General features: G+C 43.7%; 1 protein-coding gene across 4 annotated transcripts in view; it reads left to right on the top strand.

Moving 5' to 3' along the window:
* cep290 (centrosomal protein 290) overlaps positions 1 to 24296 on the top strand; it is an 86407-nt gene that overhangs the window by 29021 nt on the left and 33090 nt on the right. For all 4 annotated transcript variants that reach the window (XM_078417195.1, XM_078417194.1, XM_078417193.1 and 1 more), the window contains exons 20-33: positions 1706 to 1848; positions 3671 to 3835; positions 6230 to 6379; positions 6622 to 6737; positions 7968 to 8070; positions 9375 to 9605; positions 11428 to 11601; positions 13272 to 13383; positions 16388 to 16593; positions 17103 to 17254; positions 20534 to 20645; positions 21459 to 21914; positions 23021 to 23185; positions 23619 to 23726. In XM_078417195.1, the coding sequence (XP_078273321.1) occupies positions 1706 to 1848; positions 3671 to 3835; positions 6230 to 6379; positions 6622 to 6737; positions 7968 to 8070; positions 9375 to 9605; positions 11428 to 11601; positions 13272 to 13383; positions 16388 to 16593; positions 17103 to 17254; positions 20534 to 20645; positions 21459 to 21914; positions 23021 to 23185; positions 23619 to 23726 (2393 nt within the window). The remainder of the gene's footprint in view (positions 1 to 1705; positions 1849 to 3670; positions 3836 to 6229; positions 6380 to 6621; positions 6738 to 7967; positions 8071 to 9374; positions 9606 to 11427; positions 11602 to 13271; positions 13384 to 16387; positions 16594 to 17102; positions 17255 to 20533; positions 20646 to 21458; positions 21915 to 23020; positions 23186 to 23618; positions 23727 to 24296) is intronic.

Below are 24296 nucleotides of genomic sequence, written 5' to 3'. Positions count from 1 at the left end.
CGTTTTAATTTAGTTCAGTTTTTTCTTTAGTTTAGATTAGTTTATTGGCATGTATACCAAGGTACAGTGAAAAGATTTTTGTTATGTGCTATCCAGTCAGTGGAAAGTCTATACACTAATACAATTCAGCCATCCACAGTGTACAGACAATGGATAATGGGCAAGATAAAGTGCAAGATAAAGTCAGATCAAAGATAGTCCAAGGGTCTCCCGTGTGGTAGATGGTAGCTCAGGACCATTCCCTGAAATTCCAGAAACCAGGAGGTGCAATCCTCTTTCAGATGAGGGTGTTAAACCAAAGCCACAACTCTCAGTCGTAGATATAAAAGATTCTTAGATAATAGACAATAGGTGCAGGAGGAGGCCATTCGGCCCTTCGAGCCAGCACCGCCATTCAATGTGATCATGGCTGATCATTCTCAATCAGTACCCCGTTCCTGCCTTCTCCCCTTACCCCCTGACTCTGCTATCCTTAAGAGCTCTATCTAGCTCTCTCTTGAATGCATTCAGAGAATTGGCCTCCACTGCCTTCTGAGGCAGTGAATTCCACAGATTTACAACTCTCTGACTGAAAAGGATTTCCCTCATCTCCGTTCTAAATGGCCTACCCCTTATTCTTAAACTGTGGCCCCTGGTTCTGGACTCCCCCAACATTGGGAACATGTTTCCTGCCTCTAACGTATCCAGCCCCTTAATAATCTTATATGGTTCGATAAGATCCCCTCTCATCCTTCTAAATTCCAGTGTATACAAGCCTGAAAACAGGATTGCGCGCAGGTGCACTAAAATACTGTGTAGGAAGGAACTTGCAGATGCTGGTTTAAACCGAAAATAGACTCAAACTGTTGGAGTAACTCAGGCAGGCAGCATCTGTGGAGAAAATGAATGGGTGATGTTTCGGGTCAAAACCCATCTTCAGACTGAACTGATATGAGAAGGTCTGGCTTCTTCATGGGAGCTTTTAAGAACACATGAGTTCAGTCTATAGCAGTTGCTGTTGTGGGAGGTCCCTGCAGTTGAGAAATACTGCATTGATGGTGAAGCACTTTGGGGGTGTACCGAAATCATGAAAGATTTTGTGTAAATACAAATTTATTTGACGTTGTTAGAAATGTCTCAGGAATATAAATCTGCAACTCTGCCGGGAGCTCAGTTCATGTTCTGTTCTGTTCACTTGCAACCACTGTCCTCGCTGCCTGTGCCCCGATTTGCTGATGAAGGGATTATTTTAATAAAGAACTTGTCTGTGGAAGTCACGGATATGATATAGGTGACGTTTTGGTCACCTATATCTGGAGTCTGGATGGATGGCGACCCGAAACATCGCCTATTCCTTCTCTCCAGAGATGCTGCCAGACCCGCTGAGTTACTCCAGCACTTTGTATCTGTCTATCTTCGGTGTAAAGCAGCATCTGCAATTCCTTTCTACACATGGAGTATATGGATTTCAGCAAGGCATTTGACAAGGTTCGCATGCTTGGCTTGTTCTGGAGGACATAGCTTTAAGGTGAGGGGGGGAAAGATTTAATAGGAACCTGAGGGATAACTTTTTTTACACAAAGGGTGAAAAGCCGTTTCCACACTGCATGGCACTATGACTCTAATTACTCACCTATATTCCATGTATCAGTAGGGTTTAGCGATGCCAACCGAATCTGGCGGGAAACTGATGGTCCTTTACTAATGTGAGTAATGTTGGTTACAGTAAATGAACTGCGAGAAGAAAATAAGAAGTTTGAACAAGGCATGAAAGAAATCTTGCAAGCTGTAAAGGACACCCAGGTGGAATCTATTCCAAAAGGAGGACAAGAAATCCTGAAGTTTGAGAGTTTGGAACGCCTCATTTCTGTAAGTAGCATCATTCTTCTTGAGTTCTACTTTCATTGTTTTTTTTCACTTTGTGCATTAGTACATGAAAGGGCCATTAAAACACATTCCTGAGAGCCAACAAATGGACCCTTATTATAATGTGAAGTGAACAAACTCGCTCTTCATCAGTCTCCCTTCCATTCTTCTCTGTCCAGGGCTAATTTCTTTCTCAATCTCATTGTTCCCTATCAGTTTTTGATAAAGACAACTTTTTTTGGGGATGTGTTATCAATAAGGAGGAACCAGTGGATTTAGCATATATGAACTTTCAAAAGGCATTTAAAGTTGTACTACGTAAGGTAGTTACAAAACAAAGGGTTAAATATTACAATGCTGAATTGATTTGTTAGTCGATAGAAAACAGAATAGGAATAAATGGCTCATTTTCAGGTTAGCAGGCTATTATTACCAGGATCGGAGCTGGAGTTCCAGCTGTTTAAAGTATATCACTATCTTTGGTGATGTAATGTGCTGTGCAGAGTTCTCTTTCTTTGCCAGCTGCAGCTTTCTTCTATGAGTGCGTACGTAAAACATATCACAAGTAAGCACAGGAACAGATCTTTCGGCCCACAAAATCTATGCTGCACATCGTGTCAAGATAAACTAATTTCATCTGTCTGCATGTGATTCGTATCCCACCATTCCCCGCATATCCATGCGGCTATCTACAAATCTTTAAAAGCCACTATAGAATCTGCCTCCACCATCACCCCTGGCAGTGTGTTTCAGGTTGTGTTTTTTTTTAAAAACAACTTGCCCTGCACATTTCCCTCAAACTTTGCCCCTCTCACCTTAAAGCTATGCCCTCTATCTTTGACATTTCACCCTGCGGAGAAAGATTCTGACTGTCTATCCTCTCTATACTTCTCACAATTTTATACACTTCTATTAAGTCTCCCCTCAAATTCCATGCTCCAGAGCAAACAGTCCAAGCATGTTCGATGGCAGGCACAAAATAGCTGGAGTAACTCAGCAGATTAGGCAGCATCTCTGGAGAAAAGGAATGGGTGACTTTTCAGGTCAAAACCCTTCTTCAGGCTGAGTCTGAAGAGGGTCTCGATATGAAACGTCACGCATTCCTTTTCTCCAGGGGTGCTGCCTGACCCGCTGAGCTTCTGCCTTTGGTTTAAACCACCACCTGCAGTTCCTCCCTGGACACCAAGTATGTCCAACCTCTCCTATCTAATAATAGTATTGAGTCTTGGTCCAAGCCTAAAGAGTTTTAGGACTAAAGAGTTGAATTTCAGAAGTGAGGTGCATTTTGCATCAAGGTCATACTTGACTGAATGTGGCATCAGGGAGTCCTGGTAAAACTAAAGTAAATATGCGTCATGGGGACAGTTCTAATAGTTTTGATTGTTGAAGGATAATTGTCCTAGCCCCAGGTCGTCACTGCAGATGTTAAATGGCAATGTCCTGGACCCAACCATTTGTGCTGTTTCTTCAATAACCTTCCTTCCATAATAAAATCAGAAATGAAAATAGTTGCTAATAGTTTAATCAGGCAAAATGGTGCTGGAAACGTGACGACTCTTGTATACTCTCTCAGTGTAATCTACTATTCCTGCACTCTTGTTCTTAAGTATCATTACTGAACCGTATGCAAAAAGGATACTTCACTTTCCTAGGTAGATGTGACAACAGTACCATTGAAACACCATCCAATCCAGGCAGCATTCTGGTAAAAATCTTCAGCACCTTCTCTGTATTGTGGTGACTCTTGTTCAAGGTGACTTTGCCTTGTTATCCTGGTTTGAAATATGGTGACATGGTAATAAAGTTGTGCCAAATGTTGTTTCAGGTAATTGAGGCAAAGAACGCCACAGGGAAACAAGTTGTCAACGGCCACCTGAAAGCTCAACTGGATCAACTGATGGGGAGAAACGAGGAACTCCGACAGGAGCTCAGAGAGACTCGAAAGGAGGCTGGCGTCACTGGCAATCAGCTGTGGAAAGCCAATGAAAGGGTCTGTACACTCAGAACCAGTGCGATTTACTGCTTTGAATATTCAAATGAATTCAGGGAATTATAATTCCATTAGCTTGCTAGTGTAGAAAAATAACTGCAGATGCTGGTACAAATCGAAGGTATCACAAAATGCTGGAGTAACTCAGCATTTCAGGCAGCATCTAAGAGAGAGGGAATGGGTGACGTTTCGGGTCGAGACCCTTCTTCAGTCTGAAGAAGGGTCTCGACCAGAAACGTCACCCATTCCCTTTCTCCTAGATGCTGCCTGATCTGCTGAGTTACTCCAGCATTTTGTGATACCAATAGCTCGCTAGTTCAGTTTAGTTTAGTTTAATTTATTATTGTCACGTGTACCGAGGTACAGTGAAAAGCTTTTTGCGTGCTATCCAGTCAGCGGAAAGACTATACATGATTATAATCAAGCCATCCACAATGCACAGATACAGGATAAATGTTATAAGGTTTTGTGGAAGATAAAGACCAGTAAAGTTCGATTAAAGATCATTCGAAAATCTCCACTGAGGAAGATGGGAGATCCATACCTCTCTCTGGTTGGTGAGAGGATGGTTCAGTTGTCTGGTATCTGCTGGAAGAAACTGTCCCGGAATTGGAATTGTGCTTTTTCAAATTTCTGTACATTTTGCTTGATCGGAAAGGGAGTTTTCCCGGGGTCAGACTGATCTTTGATTATGTTGGTGGCCTTGCTGAGGCAGCGCAAAGAGTAGATGGAGTCAATGGAAGGGAGGTTGGTTTGCATGATGGCCAACATCCACAACTCCCTGCAATTTATTGCGGTCTTGGATGGAGCTGTTGCCAAACCGTGCTATGATGCATCCCAATAAAATGCATTATATGGCTCATCTGCAGAAGTTGGTCAGGGTTGTTGAGGACATGCCAAGCTTCCTAAGCCATCTAAGGAAGTAGAGGCGTTGGTGTGCTTTCTTGGCCATTGCTTCGATGAGGCTGGTCCAGGACAGATTGCTGGTGATAATAAGTTGAGGGCTTAAAGAAAGTAAGTCCACATTGTGGACATCTGAAGGAAGATCGTGATCTTGGCAATCTGTACAGCATGAGATTGCAATCACAAGCAGTACTGCTCTCATGCACATTCATACGAATGTGCCCTATAAGTACGGTTTATCTCCTTAATGACTTCCCCTACCTCTTTGGACGTCAATTAACCTACAAACCCACACATCTTTGGAATGTGGGAGCACCCAGAGAAAACCCACAGGGTCACAGGGAGAACATGCAAACTCCGTACCAACAGCACCCGTAGTCAGGATCGAACCAGGGTCTCTGGCACTGTAAGGCAGCAAATCTACCGTTGCATCACTGTGCCTCCTTTAGTACGTTGCCCCTGTACATAGAACAGTGCAATGCAGGAACAGGTCCTCGGCTTAAAACGTCTGTGCCAAACACAATACTAATCCCAACTGACTGTACATGGTGAGCGTCCCATGCCTGCCTGTTCATGTGCCTGTCCAAATGCCGTTTCAAAGTTGAAACAAAGAACTGCGGATGTTGGTTCACAAAAAAAGGACACAAAGTGCTGGAGTAACTCAGCGGCTCAGGCAGCATCCTTGACAAAGGACAAAGATAGGTGACATTTTATGTCAGGACCCTTCTTCAGTCTGATTTAGGTGTGTGGGGGGGGAGGGGGGACAGGAAGAGAGAAGGGGCAGGGCAAAGCCTGGTGCGAAATAGGTCGATACAGGTGAGGTGAGGTCAATGGTTGGATCAGTCCGAAGAAGGGTCCTGGGATGAAACGTCACCTATCCATGTTCTCCAGAGATGCTTCCTGATCCACTGAGTTACTCCAGCACTTTGTGCTTTTTAAATGTTGCTCTTGCACCTGCTTCCACCACCTGCGTGTTCCAGGCACTAACCACACTCTCTGTATAAACTAAACTTCCCCTTCTTTCATCCTAAAGCTATCGCCTCTAGTATTTGACATTTCCACCCTGGGGAAAAAGACTCTGACAACTGAGTGGTTCTGTGGTAGAGCTGCTCCCTCACAGTTCCAGAGACCCGGGTTCGATCGTGACTACGGGTGCCGTCTGCACAGAGTTTGTACTTTCTCTTTGTGACCGCGTGGGCTTTCTCCGGGTGCTGCGGTTTCCTCCCACGTTCCAAAGACATGTAGGTTTGTAGGTTAATCGGCCTCGATAAATTGTCCTTCGTGTGTAGGATAGAACTAGTGTAGGGGGTGATCGTTGGTCGGAGTGGACACGGTGGGCTGAAGGTCTTGTCTCCACGCAGTATCTCTAAGCTAAACTAAACAAAGAGACCAATAAATGCCATCACTTCTACCAAAACCTGTCTCGCAAGGTGAGTTTTATTTTTCAAAAACTTGATGAAACTTCAATGGAAGAACTTATTTGTTTTTCAGATTACTCACCTGGAAGGTGAAATAACTATATTACGTCGATCAGGTGGATGTAAAGTTCAGCTCCAACCTCTCGTTTTACCACAAGGAATGGCATCTTCGAGTACCGATGTTATCAACGCTCTCAATGAATATTTGATGCAACTCCTCCAGGTACACTGATTTTGCCAGTTACATTCTGTGAACACTTATGCAAGTCAGATTTAATGTAAGTTGAAATCACCATCCCCATTCCCTGCCTGAAATAACTCTGCTGAGTCAAAAGAAGGGTCTCAACCCGAAACGTCACCTCTCCATTTTCTCCAGAGATGCCTGGCCTGCTGAGAAACTATCATCTGCACCACTCTGCCGCCCAATGTAAAACTCTTCATGGTTTTTTTTAACTTGTGACTTAGGAAATCTCAAATAAAGAGGAGGAGGAACAAAAACTAAGGGAGGCAGCCGAAGACCACAAACGCAAGTTTGCAGTAATTCGTCATCAGCAGGGTCTGCTGTACAAAGAATATCAAAGGTATCAGCATAGAATGCGCGTGGCATTATCTTTATCTTGGAGTAGACTTGATTATTTACACAATACAAAATTGGTAGAATTTTTTATTATTTTAATTAGAACTTAGTCTTCAAAAACCACCAATAAAATCTAGATTTTGCAATGAGGATTATTATGTAAATAAAATACTTAAACATATTGTGATCCTAGGTGCTGTGGATGCTAGTTTACAAAGAAAGATACAAAGTGCTGGAGGCGCCCCGAAATGTCACCTATCCTTTTTGCTTCAGAGATTCTGTCTGACTGCTGAGTTACTCCAGCACTTTGGGTCAGGTACCATCATGGATAGGTGACTTTTCGGGTTGGGTCCCCTCTTAACAGGAGAATGGGGTTAAGATGGAAAAACAGAGCAGTCACGATCGAATGACGGAGCAGACTCGATGGGCAGAATAGCCCAATTCTGCTCCTATGTCTTCTGGTCTTCTGAAGAAGAGTCCCGGCCCAAAGCGTCACCTATCCATGTTTTCGGAGATGCTGACTGACCTGCTAAGTTACTCCACACTTCGTGTCTTTTAAAAAAAATGTGTTGCTCTACTATTATATTTTAAATCCCATTCAAAGATTTATTAAAGATAATGAGGTTGATGAATTTATTCTGTGGATGTCACTTCTGTGACGGCTGCTCTTAGCATTGTCCCTCTGCCTTTATCAATTTTCACTGGCATCTTGTTCAGGGGTGAGGCCTGAGGGCTACACCACGGCATGGTAGGGAATCCCACCCTGACGAGCTTTTCCACCGGTTATTTCCGACTACTTTGCCAGGCTTTCACCATTCGCTCCAAGTGTCACATCCAGGGAAGCCGGACTTGGTTCCTGCACTGGAAGCTAGTGAGAGGATGCAAAGAAGAGTGGTAGAGTTGTTGAAAAATTCCAAAGCTTTGAAGCCAAATAAATTATGAAGGCTGAGAGGGATGCTGTACCAAGACAGCAAAGGCCACATTCGCTCTGCTCTCTAGGAACTAAAGCTGGAGCAAAGATTTCCATTAGTGTAAAAAATTGTCTGAAAATAATGATTGCTTATTATGATGATTGAGTTTATTCCCTTTATCCTGTACAGTATCTGTACACTGTGGACAGCTTCATTGTTATCACATAAATTATTTCCGCTGACTGGATACCACACAGCAAAAAAGCTTTTCACTGAACCTCGGTACACATGATAATAATAAACTAAACTATTGTTATATACAGTGAAAGGCAATCCTGGCAGAAAGATATGGAAAGAATTGAAGAGGAAAAGAAAAGGTTTGAAGATTCAAAGGATCAAGATCGTATAAAAATTGAAGAGTATAATGTAAGTGTTACCCGAACTACTATAAGCCAATGCACGGTTAATCAAAAAGTCAATGCAATGTTTGTCTCGAGAAAACTAAAGGGAAGAGAACTTGCCTTATTTGCACACAGCACAGGTCAGAGTTTTATTTTGTATACTGAACCTGGTCGTTAAAGGAGACACAAAAGACTGCAGATGCTGGAATAGTTAATTAGTTTATTTGTCATTCCACTCCTTACAGATCATGCAACGAATGGGAGGAAACAGAGTGCCTCCGGGGGCCATAGTGCAATACAAATGCAAAACATATAGACAGGGGATGACAGTGCAGTACAATACGATACAGTACAATACAATTAGATAGTGCAATACAATACAATACATATAGACAGGGGATTAAAGCATGTAAACGGTAAACGGTAAAGCATTTAACCTAGAAAAGCATTTAATCTTGGGCAGAAAACAAATTGCTGGAGAAACATAGCAGGCCAGGCTGCATCTATGGAGGAAATGGACAACGTTAAGTCTGAATAAGGGGCTCGACACGAAATGTTGTGTATCTATTTCCTTTCACACTTTGGTCTTTTTGGTCTTTTTTTCTGGTCATAAAACCAGTCGGGTTGTAGAGGTTTCATAGCGAGATCAACCTCGTTGCTATTTGGAGAGTTGGGAATATGTGGACAGGGTTTGCGTCAGGCCGTAAGTCAGATGTCAGAGACAGCAGAGCAAGGCAGTAGGCAGATTTGGTGGAGAAGAAATAATGTCAGTTGGGGGCAGAAAGGAAATCTATGACATTGGGGGGGAGGGGGGGTTGTTCTGGGATGCCAGAACCAACGGTTGAGCCTTCCCGAGGTGTGGTGGGCCGAACTCAACGAAACACCAGTGAAGGGAGGTGCCCACTTGATAATACCAATGATATACTTGCATCTACAGGATTCTTTTTTTTAAAGAGCTAGTTAATATGTAAGTAGCTGTTTTTTGCATACAGAGTTACTTATTGTACAGTAAGTTGGTATATTTAGTTAGATAATACTTTGGCTTTGGGCTAGCTTTTCTTAGTTGAGCACTTATCCTGGAGTTATAGCACGTACTTTGTGTTTTAATTGTAATTTTAATAAAATATATGGCCTACATAAGATAAATAACTTGCATCAGACACGCTGAGAATGATGGTGGGTCCCAATGTGTGGGAACCCTGGTACCTTTCCATTCTGATGCATGATGTGTGACCCGTGCCCAAATATAGGCTATGCACAATAATTGCTCCTAATGTTATATTTCAGTTTGGATGACATAATTTGTACTGTTCCCCACTTTTGAATTAGCAACTACTGGAAACGCTTCAGATGGATCCCGATGAAATCAAGAAAAAAATATCAGGAATTACCAGCAAGGTAACCGTTTTGCGGGTTAATGAGAACGCTTTGACAAGGCGTTACACAACCCTGATGGAAATGGAACAGCACCTGAGGAAAGAAAATAACAAGCTCAAGAACGAAGTAATAGCGATGGAAGTAGCTGTTAGTGAAAGAATTGGATACCTGCAGAGATTCAAGGCAAGATTTCTTTTCAATGTAAAATCACAGCATGTATTTACAGTAGCACTGTGGCCCAGCAGTACAGTTGCTGCCCCAGCGCCAGAGACCCGGGTTCGATCCTGACTACGGGTGCTGTCTGTATTGAGATTGAACGTCCTCCCTGTGACCGTGTGGGTTTACTCTGGTTTCCTACCACACTCCATGGATGTGCAGATTTGTAGGTTAATTGGCTTCCGTAAAAGTGTCCCTGGTGTGTAGGATATGACTAGTATACGGGTGGCCGGTGGTCACCAGGGATCGGTGGGGTGATGGGCCTGTTTTGACATTGTATCTCTAAACTAAACTAATAATTAACGAGCAACAAGCTTAGTTTTAAACATTCAGTTCTGCCATTCCTACCTTCTGAGATTTTTCTTACTAATTGCTCTTTCAATAAGTGCATTTGAATGGAGACACAAGGAACTGTAGATGCTGGAATCATGAACAAAACACAAAGTGCTGGAGAAACTCAGCGGGTCAGACAGCAACTGTGCATCTGTCGTCTGAAAAAGGTCCCTGACCCCAAACATCAACGATCCCTTCCCTCCGCAGATGCTGCCTGACTCTTTGACTTTCTCCAGCACTTTGTGTTTTACTCAAGTCCTTTTAATGTCAGTTCACAGTGCCTTTCGTATCTTAGTGTACCTTTGCACATTGAGGTATAATATTTAATCATCCTGTGAACTGTGGATGGCTCGATTGTAATCATGTATTGTCTTTCCGCTGATTGGTTAGCACACAACAAAAGCTTTTCACTGTACCTCGGTACACATGACAATAAAGTAACCTCAAACTAATCCAGACCTTCATTTATTCATGATTGGATTTATTCCGTTTTCCTAAAGTAGTGGCTATCCCGGGAGAGGCTGGATCTGAATGTATAAATTACTTTATTTCACAGGAAAATGAGCACATACACCTATTTTCCAATCTCGACTAATTTAATCTATCTTTTTTATAATATAGGAACATTATTTTTTTAAGTATACTGCAGGACTCCTTGAAGATCCTTCACCATTCAGAAAGTAGTTGAGGCAGGTACATTTGGACGGGTACACTGATAAGAACTGTTTGGAGGGATATGCACCCAACACGAGTGAACTGAGATGAGCAGCTTTGTCGGCAGGGACTAGTTGGGCCGAAGATCCTGTTTCCATGCAACGTGACTCCAAAACTCTAAATAACCAAATCTTTGCAATCCAAAAGCAAACAGCACTAATGCCCTTTCATTTAATGGAGTAACATTTTTAGACTCGTGCAAATCATTAAGCTCCAAAGAACAAAAAATGTAGAAATCATTTCCATGGAAAAACCTTTGCAAGGTCCAAAGCAAAAGTTGAAAGCTGCACTTGGTCAGTCGTGATCCTGAAAATCCTCCAGCACTTGTGTTCGTGTCCAGTTTAAATTTTGTGCCCTCTCGTGCACATACCGTGGTTGCCTCAATTGACTCCTGTAACCCACTCTCACATTTTATACCCCTTATTTTCCTACCATCCAACTACACTACAGGCAGTGTACAGTAGCCAGTCAACAATAAACTGTACACCCTTGGGATGTGAGAGGAAACTGGAGCACCAGGGCAAATCCACTCAGACACAGGGAGAATGTGCAAACTCCACGCAGATAGCTCCAGAGGTCAGAATCGAAATGGGTCACTGGAGCTCTGACAGATCTTTAGTACCATTGTGTTATCCATTTTGAGTTACCAACTTAACATTGAGCTGAGTTACTGCATTCCAGTGTCTCTTTTTAAATTGTATTATTTAATGTGTGTATCTGCTTTCTTTGAATCTATTTGTAGGAAATGGCTGGTTTTAAAATTGCTGCTTTGCAAAAAGCTTTGGATGATAGTGCACCCTTGGCAGATTTGGAACGAGCTAACAAGCAATATAACGCGCTCACAGCTAAATACAGGGATCTGTTGCAAAAAGACAACCTATTAGTCCAAAAAACCACCAATCTCGAGCATTTGGAGGTAGGCAACTAAAAGTAACTTATAGTAATTTATTTTATTGCAATGGGAGTGTTTGTATTGTTATTTCTCCAGTGTAATCAGGATAAGTGAACGATGAAATAGAAAGAATGTTGTTGATATAGATAAAGTATTAATCTGCTGTATCCTTTATTCCCGGTGTGGGTTCCTATACATCTCCAAGACCAAGTGCAGATCTTTTTGCTGAACGTTTACGCTCAATCTGCCTTGGCCTACGTGATCTCACGGTCTCCAAACATTTTAACTCCCCTTCCCATTCCCACACTGACCTTTCTGTCCTGGGCCTCCTCCACTGTCAGAGTGAGGCCACACGCCAGTTGGAGGAACAGCACCTCATATTTCGCTTGGGCAGCTTACAACCCAGCAGTATGAATGTTGATTTCAATAATTTCAGATAACTCCTGCATTCCCTCTCTTCCCCTCTCCCACCCTAGTCGTCCTATTAGTACTATCTTTGTATCCCTTCGTTATTGCCTCTTCCCCAGCCAACCATGGGGCATTATGGACCACCCTTCCTTGGTCATCTCTTGTTGGCCTAGCTTTGTTCGGGCCATTTCTTACCTCCATTTCCCACTGGGTCACTGGTGAAGAGGGGTCCCGACCTGAAATGTCACCCTTCCTTTATCTCCAGAGATGCTGCCTGACCCGTTGAGTTACCTTAGCACTTTACGTCTGTCTTTGTGCTTTTGATGATAGTTTTCACATGTTGAAAATGTACCTTGTAGCCAGATTGTTCATTCCATTAATTTGTATTTGGAAGGGTTGCTTGGTAGCTTTTAAAATTGTTGCAACATTTTTTTGTTAAAGAAAAGTCGATGCTTTGGAAACTAAACTGTTCTGCACGGGTTGATTTTATCTTTCGGGGTAGATTATTGTCTTTAATGCAGGGCCAATAAAAATAAACATTAAAAGTAGTTAAAAGATAAAGAGCATTATTACTGGAAATCCGGAAAATGCCCCAATCGAAATGTTGATTCACCCAAAACATATTCTCCGTTTTTCTCTTCACTGATGCAGCTGCTGCATATATTTAACATTCTCTCTTAATTTTTGCCAGTTTTCTTATACTTTCATGGCCTTTTAAAGAACGAATTAGTGCCAACTTTAAATAATCATGATAGACACAAAATGCTGGAGTAACCCAGCAGGTCAGACAACATCTCTGGAGAAAATCAATGGGTGACGTTTCGGGTCGGAACCCTTCTTCAGACTTGCCCTTCCTCATACTTACCCCATGGCCATACCTTCCTCATGTCCCTGGGCCATAACCCCACAAAATAATACAAACCTATTCATTTCTAACTGCCAGCGGGACATCAACTGGCTTAACCTTTTGACTCCTCTTATCTACTCTAACCTTACTTTGCAACAATCCCAACATTATCATCAAACCTGCCGACATGGGAGGTGCCATTCTAGTGTGGTGAGCTGAGGCCAGACGCCAGCTCTGGGACACTTCTCTTACTTACCGCTCGATCATGACCCAATAAAAAAATACAACTCCATGCCTTTAAATGAGCTGTTTTTTAAAAATTGTCATCACAGACTGAGGGCTCCAGATGATTAAGAGGCAGAGATACCAGGTATAATTGGAGCAGGAAAGTTAAATAAGAGGCATTTTGAAACCTATTATATGTTCTGTTTTCTTGAAGAGTGAAAATACCATCCTGCACGAACAGATGACTGATGTAAACAAAGAGCTGGAAATCACAAAGGAAAAGCTGCATACACTGGAGCAAGCCTGGGAGCAGATGGATAAACTGGGCAAGTGGCATGTGGTTGTTGTGGGTCCAAAGTAGTTAAATCATTAATTATATACTGGTGTCATAGTGTATTATCGTTTAATTCTATGTTTTGTGTTTTAATATTCTGCAAGACGTTGATTATGATTTTTAAAAGTCATTCTTGAGACATGGGCCAATAGGAGTGAATATAATAGAAAAAAGACACAAAGTGCTGGAATAACTCAGGGTCAGGCACCATCTCTCGAGAATATGGATAGGTGACGTTTTGGATCGGGACCCTTATTCAGACTGATCCAACCATCTGCTTGTCAACCCCCCTCCCCCCCCCTTCCCTCACCAGTATCCATCTATGTTTCATCAGGCTTTGTCCTCCCCTTCTCTCTTCTAGCTTTTTCCCCCTCCCTCCACCAAAATCAGACTTAAGAGGGTCCCGACCCTGACTGAGTTACTCCTGCACTTTGTGTCTTTTTCTGTAAACCAGCATTTGCAGTTCCTTGTGTCTCCAAAGTTCCTGTTAGGTTCAATCTATGAGCTTTTTAGAAAAGAAAGAAAACACTTTGATATCCCAAGTGTTTCGGAGCTGAGCAGCAGCTGGAAGATATAAGAAAATAACTGCAGATGCTGGTACAAATCGATTTATTCACAAAATGCTGGAGTAACTCAGCAGGTCAGGCAGCATCTCGGGAGAGAAGGAATGGGTGACGTTTCGGGTCGAGACCCTTCTTCAGACTGATGTCAGGGGGGCGGGACAAAGGAAGGATATAGGTGGAGACAGGAAGATAGAGGGAGATCTGGGAAGGAGGAGGGGAAGGGAGGGACAGAGGAGCTATCTGAAGTTGGAGAAGTCGACGTTCATGCCACCGGGCTGCAAACTGCCCAGGCGAAATATGAGGTGCTGCTGCTCCAATTTCCGGCGTGCCTCACTATGGCACTGGAGGAAGCCCATGACAGAGAGGTCAGACTGTGAATGGGAGGGGGAGTTAAAGTGCTGGGCCACCGGGAGATCAGTTTTGTTAATGCGGACCGAGCGCAGGTGTTCAGCGAAGCGATCGCCGAGCCTGCGCTGGGTTTCGCCGATATAAATAAGTTGACATCTAGAGCAGCGGATGCAATAGATGAGGTTGGAGGTGGTGCAGGTGAACCTCTGTCTCACCTGGAAAGACTGTTTGGGTCCTTTGATGGAGTTGAGGGGGGAGGTAAAGGGACAGGTGTTGCATCTCGTGCGGTTGCAGGGGAAAGTGCCCGGGGTTGGGGTGGTTTGGGTAGGAAGGGACGAGTGGACCAGGGAGTTACGGAGGGAACGCTCTCTGCGGAACGCAGAGCGGGGAGGGGATGGGAAGATATGGCCAGTGGTGGGGTCCCGTTGTAGGTGACGGAAATGTTGGTGGATGATATGTTGGATCCGCTGGCTGGTGGGGTGGAAGGTGAGAACGAGGGGGATCCTGTCCTTGTTGCGAGTGGGGGGAGGGGGAGCAAGAGCGGAGCTGCGGGATGTAGAAGAGACCCTAGTGAGAGCCTCATCTATAATGGAGGAGGGGAAGCCCCGTTTTCTGAAGAACGAGGACATCTCGGAAGCCCTAGTGTGAAACACCTCATCCCGGGCGCAGATGCGGCGTAGACGGAGGAATTGGGAGTAGGGGATAGACTTTTTGCAGGGGACCGGGTGGGAAGAAGTGTAGTCCAGATAGCTGTGCGAGTCGGTGGGTTTGTAGTTTGTAGTTCCTGTCTCCACCTATATCCTTCCTTTGTCCCGCCCCCCTGACATCAGTCTGAAGAAGGGTCTCGACCCGAAACGTCACCCATTCCTTCTCTCCCGAGAAGCAGCTGGAAGATCTGGTCAACTGGTTAACATCATTTGCATTCAACATTTCATGTTCATAGGAGCAGAATTAGGCCATTCGGCACATCATCTACTCCGCCATTCAATCATGTCTGATTTCTCTTTCTCTCTCTCAACCCTATTCTGACCATAACCTTTGACCCTTTATTAATCAAGAACCTGTCATCTTTGCTTTAAAAAATACCCAAACACTTGGCCTCTACAGCCAGCTACGGCAATGAATTCCACAGATTCGCCACTCTCTGGCTAAAGAAATTCCTCCTCATCTCCTTTCTAATGGTATGTCCTTTTATTCTGAGACTGTGCCCTCTGGTCCTAGACTCTCGCACTAATGGAAACATCCTCTCAACACCAATTTTTATAGTTTTAATGTAATGGGAGACCATGGTTCCACTTACTGCAGTGTTGGTAACTGGAAGTCACATATTTCCGATAAAAGGAAAATAAACTAAACAAAACATGCATGGATGTGGGCATCACTGGCAAGGCCAGGATTTATTATTCAATCCTAATTTCCCTGTCAAAGCTGTCTCAGTCCTGATGATGAAAATGTTGTTTAAACATAGAAGAGTACAGCTCACGAACAGGCCCTTCGCTCCACAATATCTGTGCCAAACATGATGCCAAGTGAAACAAATTTTCTCTGTCTGCACATGATCCATATCCCTCCATTCCCTGCATATCTATGTGCCCATTTAAAAGCCTCTTAAATGCCACTATCGTATCTGCCTCCAACCACCACTTCTGGCAGCACGTTCCAGCCACCCACCATTCTGGGTAGCAAAATAAACTAGCCCTGCACATCTTCTTTAAACTTTGCCCCACTCACCTTGAAGCTATGCCCTATAGTCTTTGATGTTTCCACCCTGGGGAAATAAAATTCTATCTGTGTACCCTTCCTTGGCCTCTCATAATATATATTTCTATCAGGTATCCCCGCAACCTCCGATGTTCCAGAGAAAACATAATTTGTTTTTTTTTTCTTCTCTATTCAGACATACACAGTATAAACCTGCGCAGGCAGTTACAGTGTAATAAACAGGAACTGCAGATGCTGGTTTATACCAAAGACAGACATAATTCAGCGAATTGGACATCGTCTCTGGAGAAAATAGATAGTTAACATTTTGGGTCGGGACTCTTCTTCAGTCTCGGGCAGTTACATTTTCTTTCTTTATTTTAGGTGGTACCACTGCTATGGACAAGGCATCTAAAGCAATTACCAATTCTGAAATTGTGTCAATCTCCAAGAAGATAACCATGTTGGAAATGAAGGAACTAAATGAGCGGCAAAGAGCAGAACATGCTCAGAGAATGTATGAACACTTACGAAGCACACTGAAACAAGTTGAGGAACGCAACTCAGAACTGGAGACTAAATTCTCCGAGGTATGTGTGTATGGGAATGATGTGTGTGATTAGATGCATGCGTGATATATCATTCGATAAGACAAAGATCACCTTTTCTGATGAAAGGACCTGACCTGAAACGTCACCCATTCTTTTTCTCCAGCGATGGTGCCTGACCTGCTGAGTTACTTCAGCACTTTATGTTGATCTTCACTTCTTATTTAGTTATTTTCAATGAATCCATCAGTCCGTTTTGCAGTATTTTGTTGCATTTGTCAATCTTTATTCATTTCTGACACAAAATGCTGGAGAAACTCAGCGAGTCAAGCAGAGTCCCTGGAGAACATGGATAGGTGACGTTTCGGTCAGGACCCTTCTTCAGACCCTCCAGAAAAGTAGGGTCCTGACCCGAAACGTCACCTATCCATGTTCTCCAGGGATGCTGCCTGACCCGATGAGTTACTCCAGCATTTTGTGTCTTTCCTTGGTAAACCAGCATCTGCGGTTCCTTGTTTCTACTTTTATAATTTCTGTGTTTCTATTTCTAGGTAACCAAGATAAATCTGGAGGCTCAGAAAGTTGAACAGGACCTGCGAGATGAGCTAACAAGCTGTGTGACCAAAGCAGTGAGTGACATGGAGCGAAGGCGCATTAGTGAGCTGGAGAAAAGCGAATCCGAATTAAAAATTGAAGTGTCCAAGTACGTTAACAATTCTCAGTGATGTCCATGTCGTTTTTGGTGCAAGATGGTTTTTGGTCATTATTATTTTGTTTTGTAGCTGTTTATTCAACATTCCCTCTCGCATAGCAAAAGCTTTCAGCTCCTCAAAACTGTTCCATCATTCTATGAGATCACGGTTGTCTTAACACCACATCACCTGCCTTTGATTTATTGCCTTGATTATCAAAAATCTACCAGGTTTAAGCGTAATAGTTGTTTAAGTATCATCTGTTTTGTGCAGAATAGAGTTCCATCAATATGCATAGATACTTGATTGGTAAGGGTGTCATGTGTTATGGGGAGAAGGCAGGAGAAGAAGGAGGTTGAGAGGGAAAGATAGATCAGCCACGATTAGACTCGGAGTAGACTCAATGTGCCGAATGGCCTTATTCTGCTCCTATGACTTATGCACATGCGTGCTTCCTAAATTTCACATCTGAAAGGCGCAGTTATATCTTATAGGTCTTGTTCCTAACCATCATTTACTAACCAGTGAAAATAGTTTTTTTTATCTCTTCTAAAAGTTCTTTCAGTACTGGGTGGAAATGTTAAAGACTAGAGGTCATAGCTTTAAGGTGAGAAGAAAAAGGTTTATCGGAGATAAGCAACTTTTTATTTAACAGTGTGGTGGGAGCCTAGAACACGTTGCTAGGGGTGGCAGTGGAAGCAGATATGATCATGCTGTTTAAGAGGCTTTCGATAGGCATGGTTATGAGGGAGTGGAGGGATATGGATCTCCTGCAGACAGAGGAGATTTGTTTGACCTGGCATCATGTTCAGTGCAGTCATTGAGGATTGAGGCGCCATGTTACTGTGCTGTGTCTATGTTCTAATAGCTTCAAAACGTAAGACTGAATACCCTTCAAGAGCTGAATTATGGGTAAATTCCTAGCGTAATTGAAATTTAACCCAAGAGTTAATCCAATTCTAGTATCTATCTATCTATCTATTATATTACAAAAACTCGATTTGTTTGTGTGTATGTGTCCACCATAACTTTTGTGGTTCGCACAACCAAAACGGTAAACCATAGCGCCACAATTTTTGGCCCACGTTACTCACCATTATCCTGGGCATAACATGCAACAACTCTCATTCAAATTGAAGCTACATTGTTAAAGCTAGAGATATTTTAAAGTTTAAAAATTTCCTTTCTAACCCATTTCTTGAAGGTCTTCAGCGTGTGACGTCACAATGGGACCCGTGCGACTGTGAGAGATGAGCTCGCGCTCCCCCCCCCTCCCCCCCACCGATATTCAGCGTGTGAAGACGTGACCCGCACGTCTTCAAGAGATGAGCTTGCTCTTGCCCCCCACCCCCTCCCCCGAAGACCTTTAATTAATTAATGCGCTCCCCAACCCCCCCGCCCCCAGGGGGACCGCCGCCCGTCCCAGCATGCCTCACACCTGACATTCCTCAGATCGGGCAGCGCTGGCCACCGGGAGGTGTAGTCGCCTATCCCGCTCCAAGAGGGGGCACCCGCCTGACTGACGGGAGTGCCGTGCTCAGTGGCTTCCTCTGCCCTTTCCTCTCCCCCCTCGCACGCCCCCAACCCTGGAGGAGCTTTAAACGGCTTTGCCGGGCCCGCAGCCAAAAAAGACGTTAAAAAAGTTAACAAACCCGGGGGGGTGGGGGGCGAGGCCCGCCCGAGTGACGGCAGTGGGCAATGGGGGGGGGGGGAGGGGAGGAGGGGAGGGGAGGGGGTGACGAGAGCGTCAGGGGAGGGGGAGGATGGGAAGGAGGAGGGGGGGAGGAGGAGGAAAAGGAGGAGGGAAGATTGGGGGTGGGGGGAGAGTGGGGTGCGGGCCTATGAGAGTGGGGATAGGGGGAGGGGAGAGAAGTGGGGGTGATTGGGAAATAGGGGTGTGAACGGGAAATGGGAGTGGAGGCAGGGCTGGGGGGATTGGGGGAGGGGAGGTGCAAGTGAGGGTGGGTAGGGGGGATGGAATGGGTCAGTGGGGGGAGGAGGAGTGATAAGGGGGATTGAGTGGTGGGGTTGAGGGTGCTGCACCAATACAGGAGAGGGTTTGGGTCCAGGGCTCACTCACTCACACCCTCTCCCCTTCCCTGTCCCCCCTCTACGAGGAATGGGCCCAACGGGTCCACTTGGTCTAGTATATCTATAAAGGTCTCCTTCTGAACCCGAAGTACCCTTCCCAATACATGGTACGCTGAACTAAACAGATGTACAGCTATGGTCTAACTGTGGTTCTGAATAGTTACATCTAAGTTTTTATTATTTCTATCCCTTTATGTGTAAAGGTCAACATATTGTTAGCCTTTTTAATTATTTCTGTATCTTCCCAAGAGATTTTAATGATCTTGTATGTTGGCCTAATCTCCTAACTCAAATTATTTTATTCCTATTTGCAAATATTTGATGTACCTTGCTTAGATAATACTGTACAAACCCATGCACACTGCATGCTGTGATCATCTCTCCTAATGTTCCATTGATAAAACATCAACATTTACTCTCGTGCTCTCCAACCCCAGTTATGCCAAGGAGAATGAGCTGCTGTAAAGAAAGCTCAATGCTCAGATTCATCTTGTAAAGTGCCTCTCATCCCAGTCAGTGTGACTGCCAGTAGTTGAAAGGAGAGGACATGCGAAGAAGGCCAGAAGCAGGGGTGGGGTGAAATCAATCTGAGGAGAAATTGTTTAAAACACCAATTTCCCCTAATATTTCATTCACCCCAGGACCTGCACAGTTGCCCATAATTAACTGAAAGCTGTTAACATTAGACACAATAAATATAGAATGAATTATCTGTTACTCTAAATAAACCAGAGTAGGAGAGTGTAAAAACCAAAGTGCTTTGAGCAATCATAGTTGTGCAAAGTCCATAGTGGTTTGTTGCTTGAGGTGGGATTGTGATTGGGGTTATTCAGAGTGGTTCAAGAGCCTGATGATCGATCAGAAGAAACTGTCCTTGAAGGTGGAGGTAACGGTTCAGACTCCTGCACCCGCTTCCCGATGTTAGCAGCGAGATGAGAGTTGGCCAGGATAGTGTGGATGTTTGATTATATTACATGCCCTTTTGAGACAGTGCTTCCTGTAGATCCCATTGATGGTGGGGAGATCAGTACCCATGATGGATTGTCCACCACTTTCAACAGCCTCATTCGCTCTTGAGTATTCGAATTACTGAACCGGGCCATGATGAACCTCGCTGAGAGAATGCAGATTTAAATTGCACTGTTATATATTTTGTATGAAAAATTAACTGCATTGCTGGAATTTCTTTTCGTCTGCAGGTTGAGAGATGTTTCAGATGTTGCCAAAATGCAGGTTGCAGCCTTAGAAGCTCGTCAGCAATCCAGAGAGAAGGAGGTCGAGGCCCTCAGAAAGCAAGTGCTAGATTACCAGGTTAGGACACATATGAAGAGTGAATCATTAAGAAAGGCACATTATTGAAGTTGTTCATCTGCGTTGTATTAATATTTCATGTGGCTGCTGCAAATCTTAAAAAACAAATTACTTTTGAGTTTATTATGCGGATGGAAATGTTTCTCAAAGTACCTTTTCCTTTGCTTGCTTGCTTTTTAGTGAATGTTAAAATTTGAGTTAATATCCAGAAATATTTCTTTTTGCAATGATTTATCCTATCATTATAATAGGGGAAGATCAGACATCATTTAATGGAACAGCAGAGAAGGAATGATGAACAGAATGGCCCACTCTAACTTTTATTTTGTTCATTGTATGTCACCAACATGAGAAGCTAACTATCTTTGCAGAAAGTGCTTCACTTTAATTAACATTTTGAGTAGTTTAGTTTGGAGATACAGCGCGGAAACAGGTCCTTCAGCCCACCGAGTCCCCGCAGACTAACACTGTCCTACACACACTGGGGACAATTAAAATTTTTACCAAAGCCTATTAGCCTACAAACTTCTACGTTTTTGGAGTGTGGGAGGAAACTGGAGCACCCAGGGAAAACCCACGCAGGTCATGGGTAGAACGTACAAACTCCATACAGACTGCATCCGGAGTCAGGATCGAACCTGGGTCTCTGGTGCTTTGGCGTTGTAAGACAGCAACAACACTGCTGTGCCACCATGCTGCCCCTCATTATCATCATTACCCAGCTGAGCACCAAACTGGCCAAGCAAATAGATTAAAAAATTGCCAGCAAAGTCAGGTTGTGCGTAACTGCTCGTCTATCTCCTTCACTTTCAGACGCAGTCTGATGAGAAAGCTCTCATTGCAACGCTGCACCAACACATCATTGCGCTGCAGGTGAGTGAAACCGCAGCGGTGAGCAAGCTGGGAGCCTTCGCCGGCAAACTGCAGAAGATGGAGGCCTGCAACCTGCGGCTGGAGCAGAAACTGGACGAGCGCGAGCAGGCCCTGTACTACGCCCGCATGGAAGGCCGGAACAAGGCCAAGCATCTGAGGCAAACTGTGCAGTCTCTGCGCAGGCAGTTCAGCGGAGCCTTGCCCCTTGCACAGCAGGAGAAATTTTCAAAGACCATGCTGCAGTTGCAGAATGACAAGCTGAAGATCATGCAGTACGTTAAACAGGCCCAAGAGGAAAGGGCGACAGCAGAGGACAAGGCATTAGAGCTGGAACTGAAGCTGAAGGGACTGGAGGAACTGATCGGAACGCTAAAGGATGCAAAGGGAGCCCAGAAGGTCAGAAAGTTTTCATGCATGAATAACCTATGTACAAAATCATGAGTGGAATAGATCGGGTAAACGCACAGTTTCTTGCCCAGAGTAGGGGTATCAAGTACCAGAGGATGTAGGTTTAGGGTGAGGAGGGAAAGATTTAATAGTAACCTGACGGGTAACGTTTTCACAGAGAGGATGGTGGGTGTATGGAACAAGCTGCCGGAGGACGTATTTGAGGCAGGTACTATCGCAACGCTTAAGAAACAATTAGACAGGTACATGGATAGGAGAGGTTTAGAGATATATATGAGCTAAATGCAGACGGGGGGGGGGGGGGGGGGCTGCCTGAGGGCAGTTCCATACTGAGTGGAATTACCCAGAATGTAGTTACTTATGCAGCCTTCAATATATGACGAGTTTGCAAATACTTCACGATTGAAGGCGGAAATATATAGCAGAAGAAAACAACGTGGGATTAAATCCTATAAGAAATTATATCAATTGCAGATAATTGAGTATATTTATTTGTGTTGTTAATATACTTAATATTCTAAAATTGGATTTGAAAACTGACTTTTTATCGGCACGTGTGTAGGAAAGAACTGCAGATGCTGGTTTAAATTGAAGGTAGGCACAAAATGCTGGTATAACTCAGCGGGAGAGACTGCATCTCTGGAGAGAAGGAATGGATGACGTTTTGGGTCGAGACCCTTCTTCAGACTCTGAGGAAGGGTCTCAACCCGAAACGTCACCCATTCCTTCTCTCCAGAGAAGCTGTCTGTCCCGCTGAGTTACTCCAGCATTTTGTGTCTACCTTTTATCGGCACATGATATTTTTTAATTACAGGCACCTGTTTCATTTATGCTTTTTTGAAATAACACATTTGTCCTTTTATACCAAAGCTTGATTTACTTGTTTGTACTTTTGGAATAACGCGCTCAATTTTACAGTTGTCATGGTAATTGTGTAATATTTTTAATTTACACGGTTTTGATTTACGTGCTGCTTTTCAACCACATAACCCCTGCGCAAAACGCAAAGATGCCAGTATTTGTTTTGCACATCATTTTACTAATTTACTATTTTGAAATTCTTTTGCGCTGCTCTTTCACTTTCCTTTCAACAGGTGACGGAATGGCACAGTAAGATAGAAGAACTCCGTCTCCAAGATCTCCGAATAAATCGGTGCCTCAATAAACAAAAAGAAGAAATAAAATACTTAAATAATATAATAACTGAGCAGGAACGCACCATCAATGATCTGGAGGAGGAGATGGTTCAGCAAAATAAGGTGAATCTGATCAGTCTTTGACAAACATAAGAATTCAAAGATACAAGAAGGACTAGGTCCTTCTGATGTATCCTTGCCCATCCTGGTAATTATGATACAAATGTAATACACGCACTCCCCAGCTTACATAAGGTTAGGTTCCCTGAACTTTTACGCGAGTCAGATTTTTCGTAAGTTAGAATCACCGACTCTGTTTTTGTTTTCATCCTCTGTCCAAAATAATTAACTGAGAGCATTATTTGGAATCCATCAGAAATCCCCCTCTGCATGCTCAACAAATCCTTGTCTCACTCCTCGCTCAAACTGTGAGGCAACACTGCTGGGCAAAAGCTTGTTGCCTCAGCAGTAATATCGACTTCATAATCTACCTTGGAAGTTTGTTCCATGAATTGACAACTCATTTTCTTTATGCAATTTGACATTTTCCCTCCAGTTCCATGAAGAGCGGTTATTGGCTTGGGATCACAGAGAGTTAGAATTGCAACGTCAGCTGGATACGTATGAGCATCAAAGTAGTGAACTATTGAATGCAGCTCAGAAGGTGAGCCTTAGTCTTATGAAACATGCACGTAATTCTTAAGATAAGTAACCAATTGCAATGTTTCATATAATCACGCCAGCTTATTCTTTGTAAGGGGATTTAATATCGCGGACGCATACTAATACAGTTCGATTACACCATCGATATTCCGGTAACTGGTGGTCCGGCACTTCCTGTCATCCTGACAAAATTACGAGAGCGCACTTAAAATTCGGCCCGCCCCGGAAGTAGGCTGAAAATGTGATGCCTAGGCAGGGTGAGGCAGCCGATCTTGACCTCATCAGGACTTCCACATTTCCACACTGATAGACGGATCAAAATTGCCTCCTGTAGCCGACTTGCGAGGCTGAATCTACGGGCTGGTATCTCGGTCCCTCGGCCGTTTTGGTACTGTTGGACTCCTCTCGGAGTCCATGGGCTCTTGTTGGTCCAGCAAAATGGCTAATCCAGAAAGGCTCTGGTTCCAAGGGTGCCGGAAAATCGTTGGTGGACCCGTATTGTAAAATGGGATTGTAATATTTAACCATTTTAGAGTTTTACTGTACTGTATTTATCTAAATACTATTTCCT

Source organism: Rhinoraja longicauda, chromosome 20 (genome assembly GCF_053455715.1).
Source record: "Rhinoraja longicauda isolate Sanriku21f chromosome 20, sRhiLon1.1, whole genome shotgun sequence".
Taxonomy (NCBI): Eukaryota; Metazoa; Chordata; class Chondrichthyes; order Rajiformes; family Arhynchobatidae; genus Rhinoraja; species Rhinoraja longicauda.
Note: the sequence above shows the minus strand (reverse complement) of the source record. Positions and strands in the feature narration are given on the sequence as shown.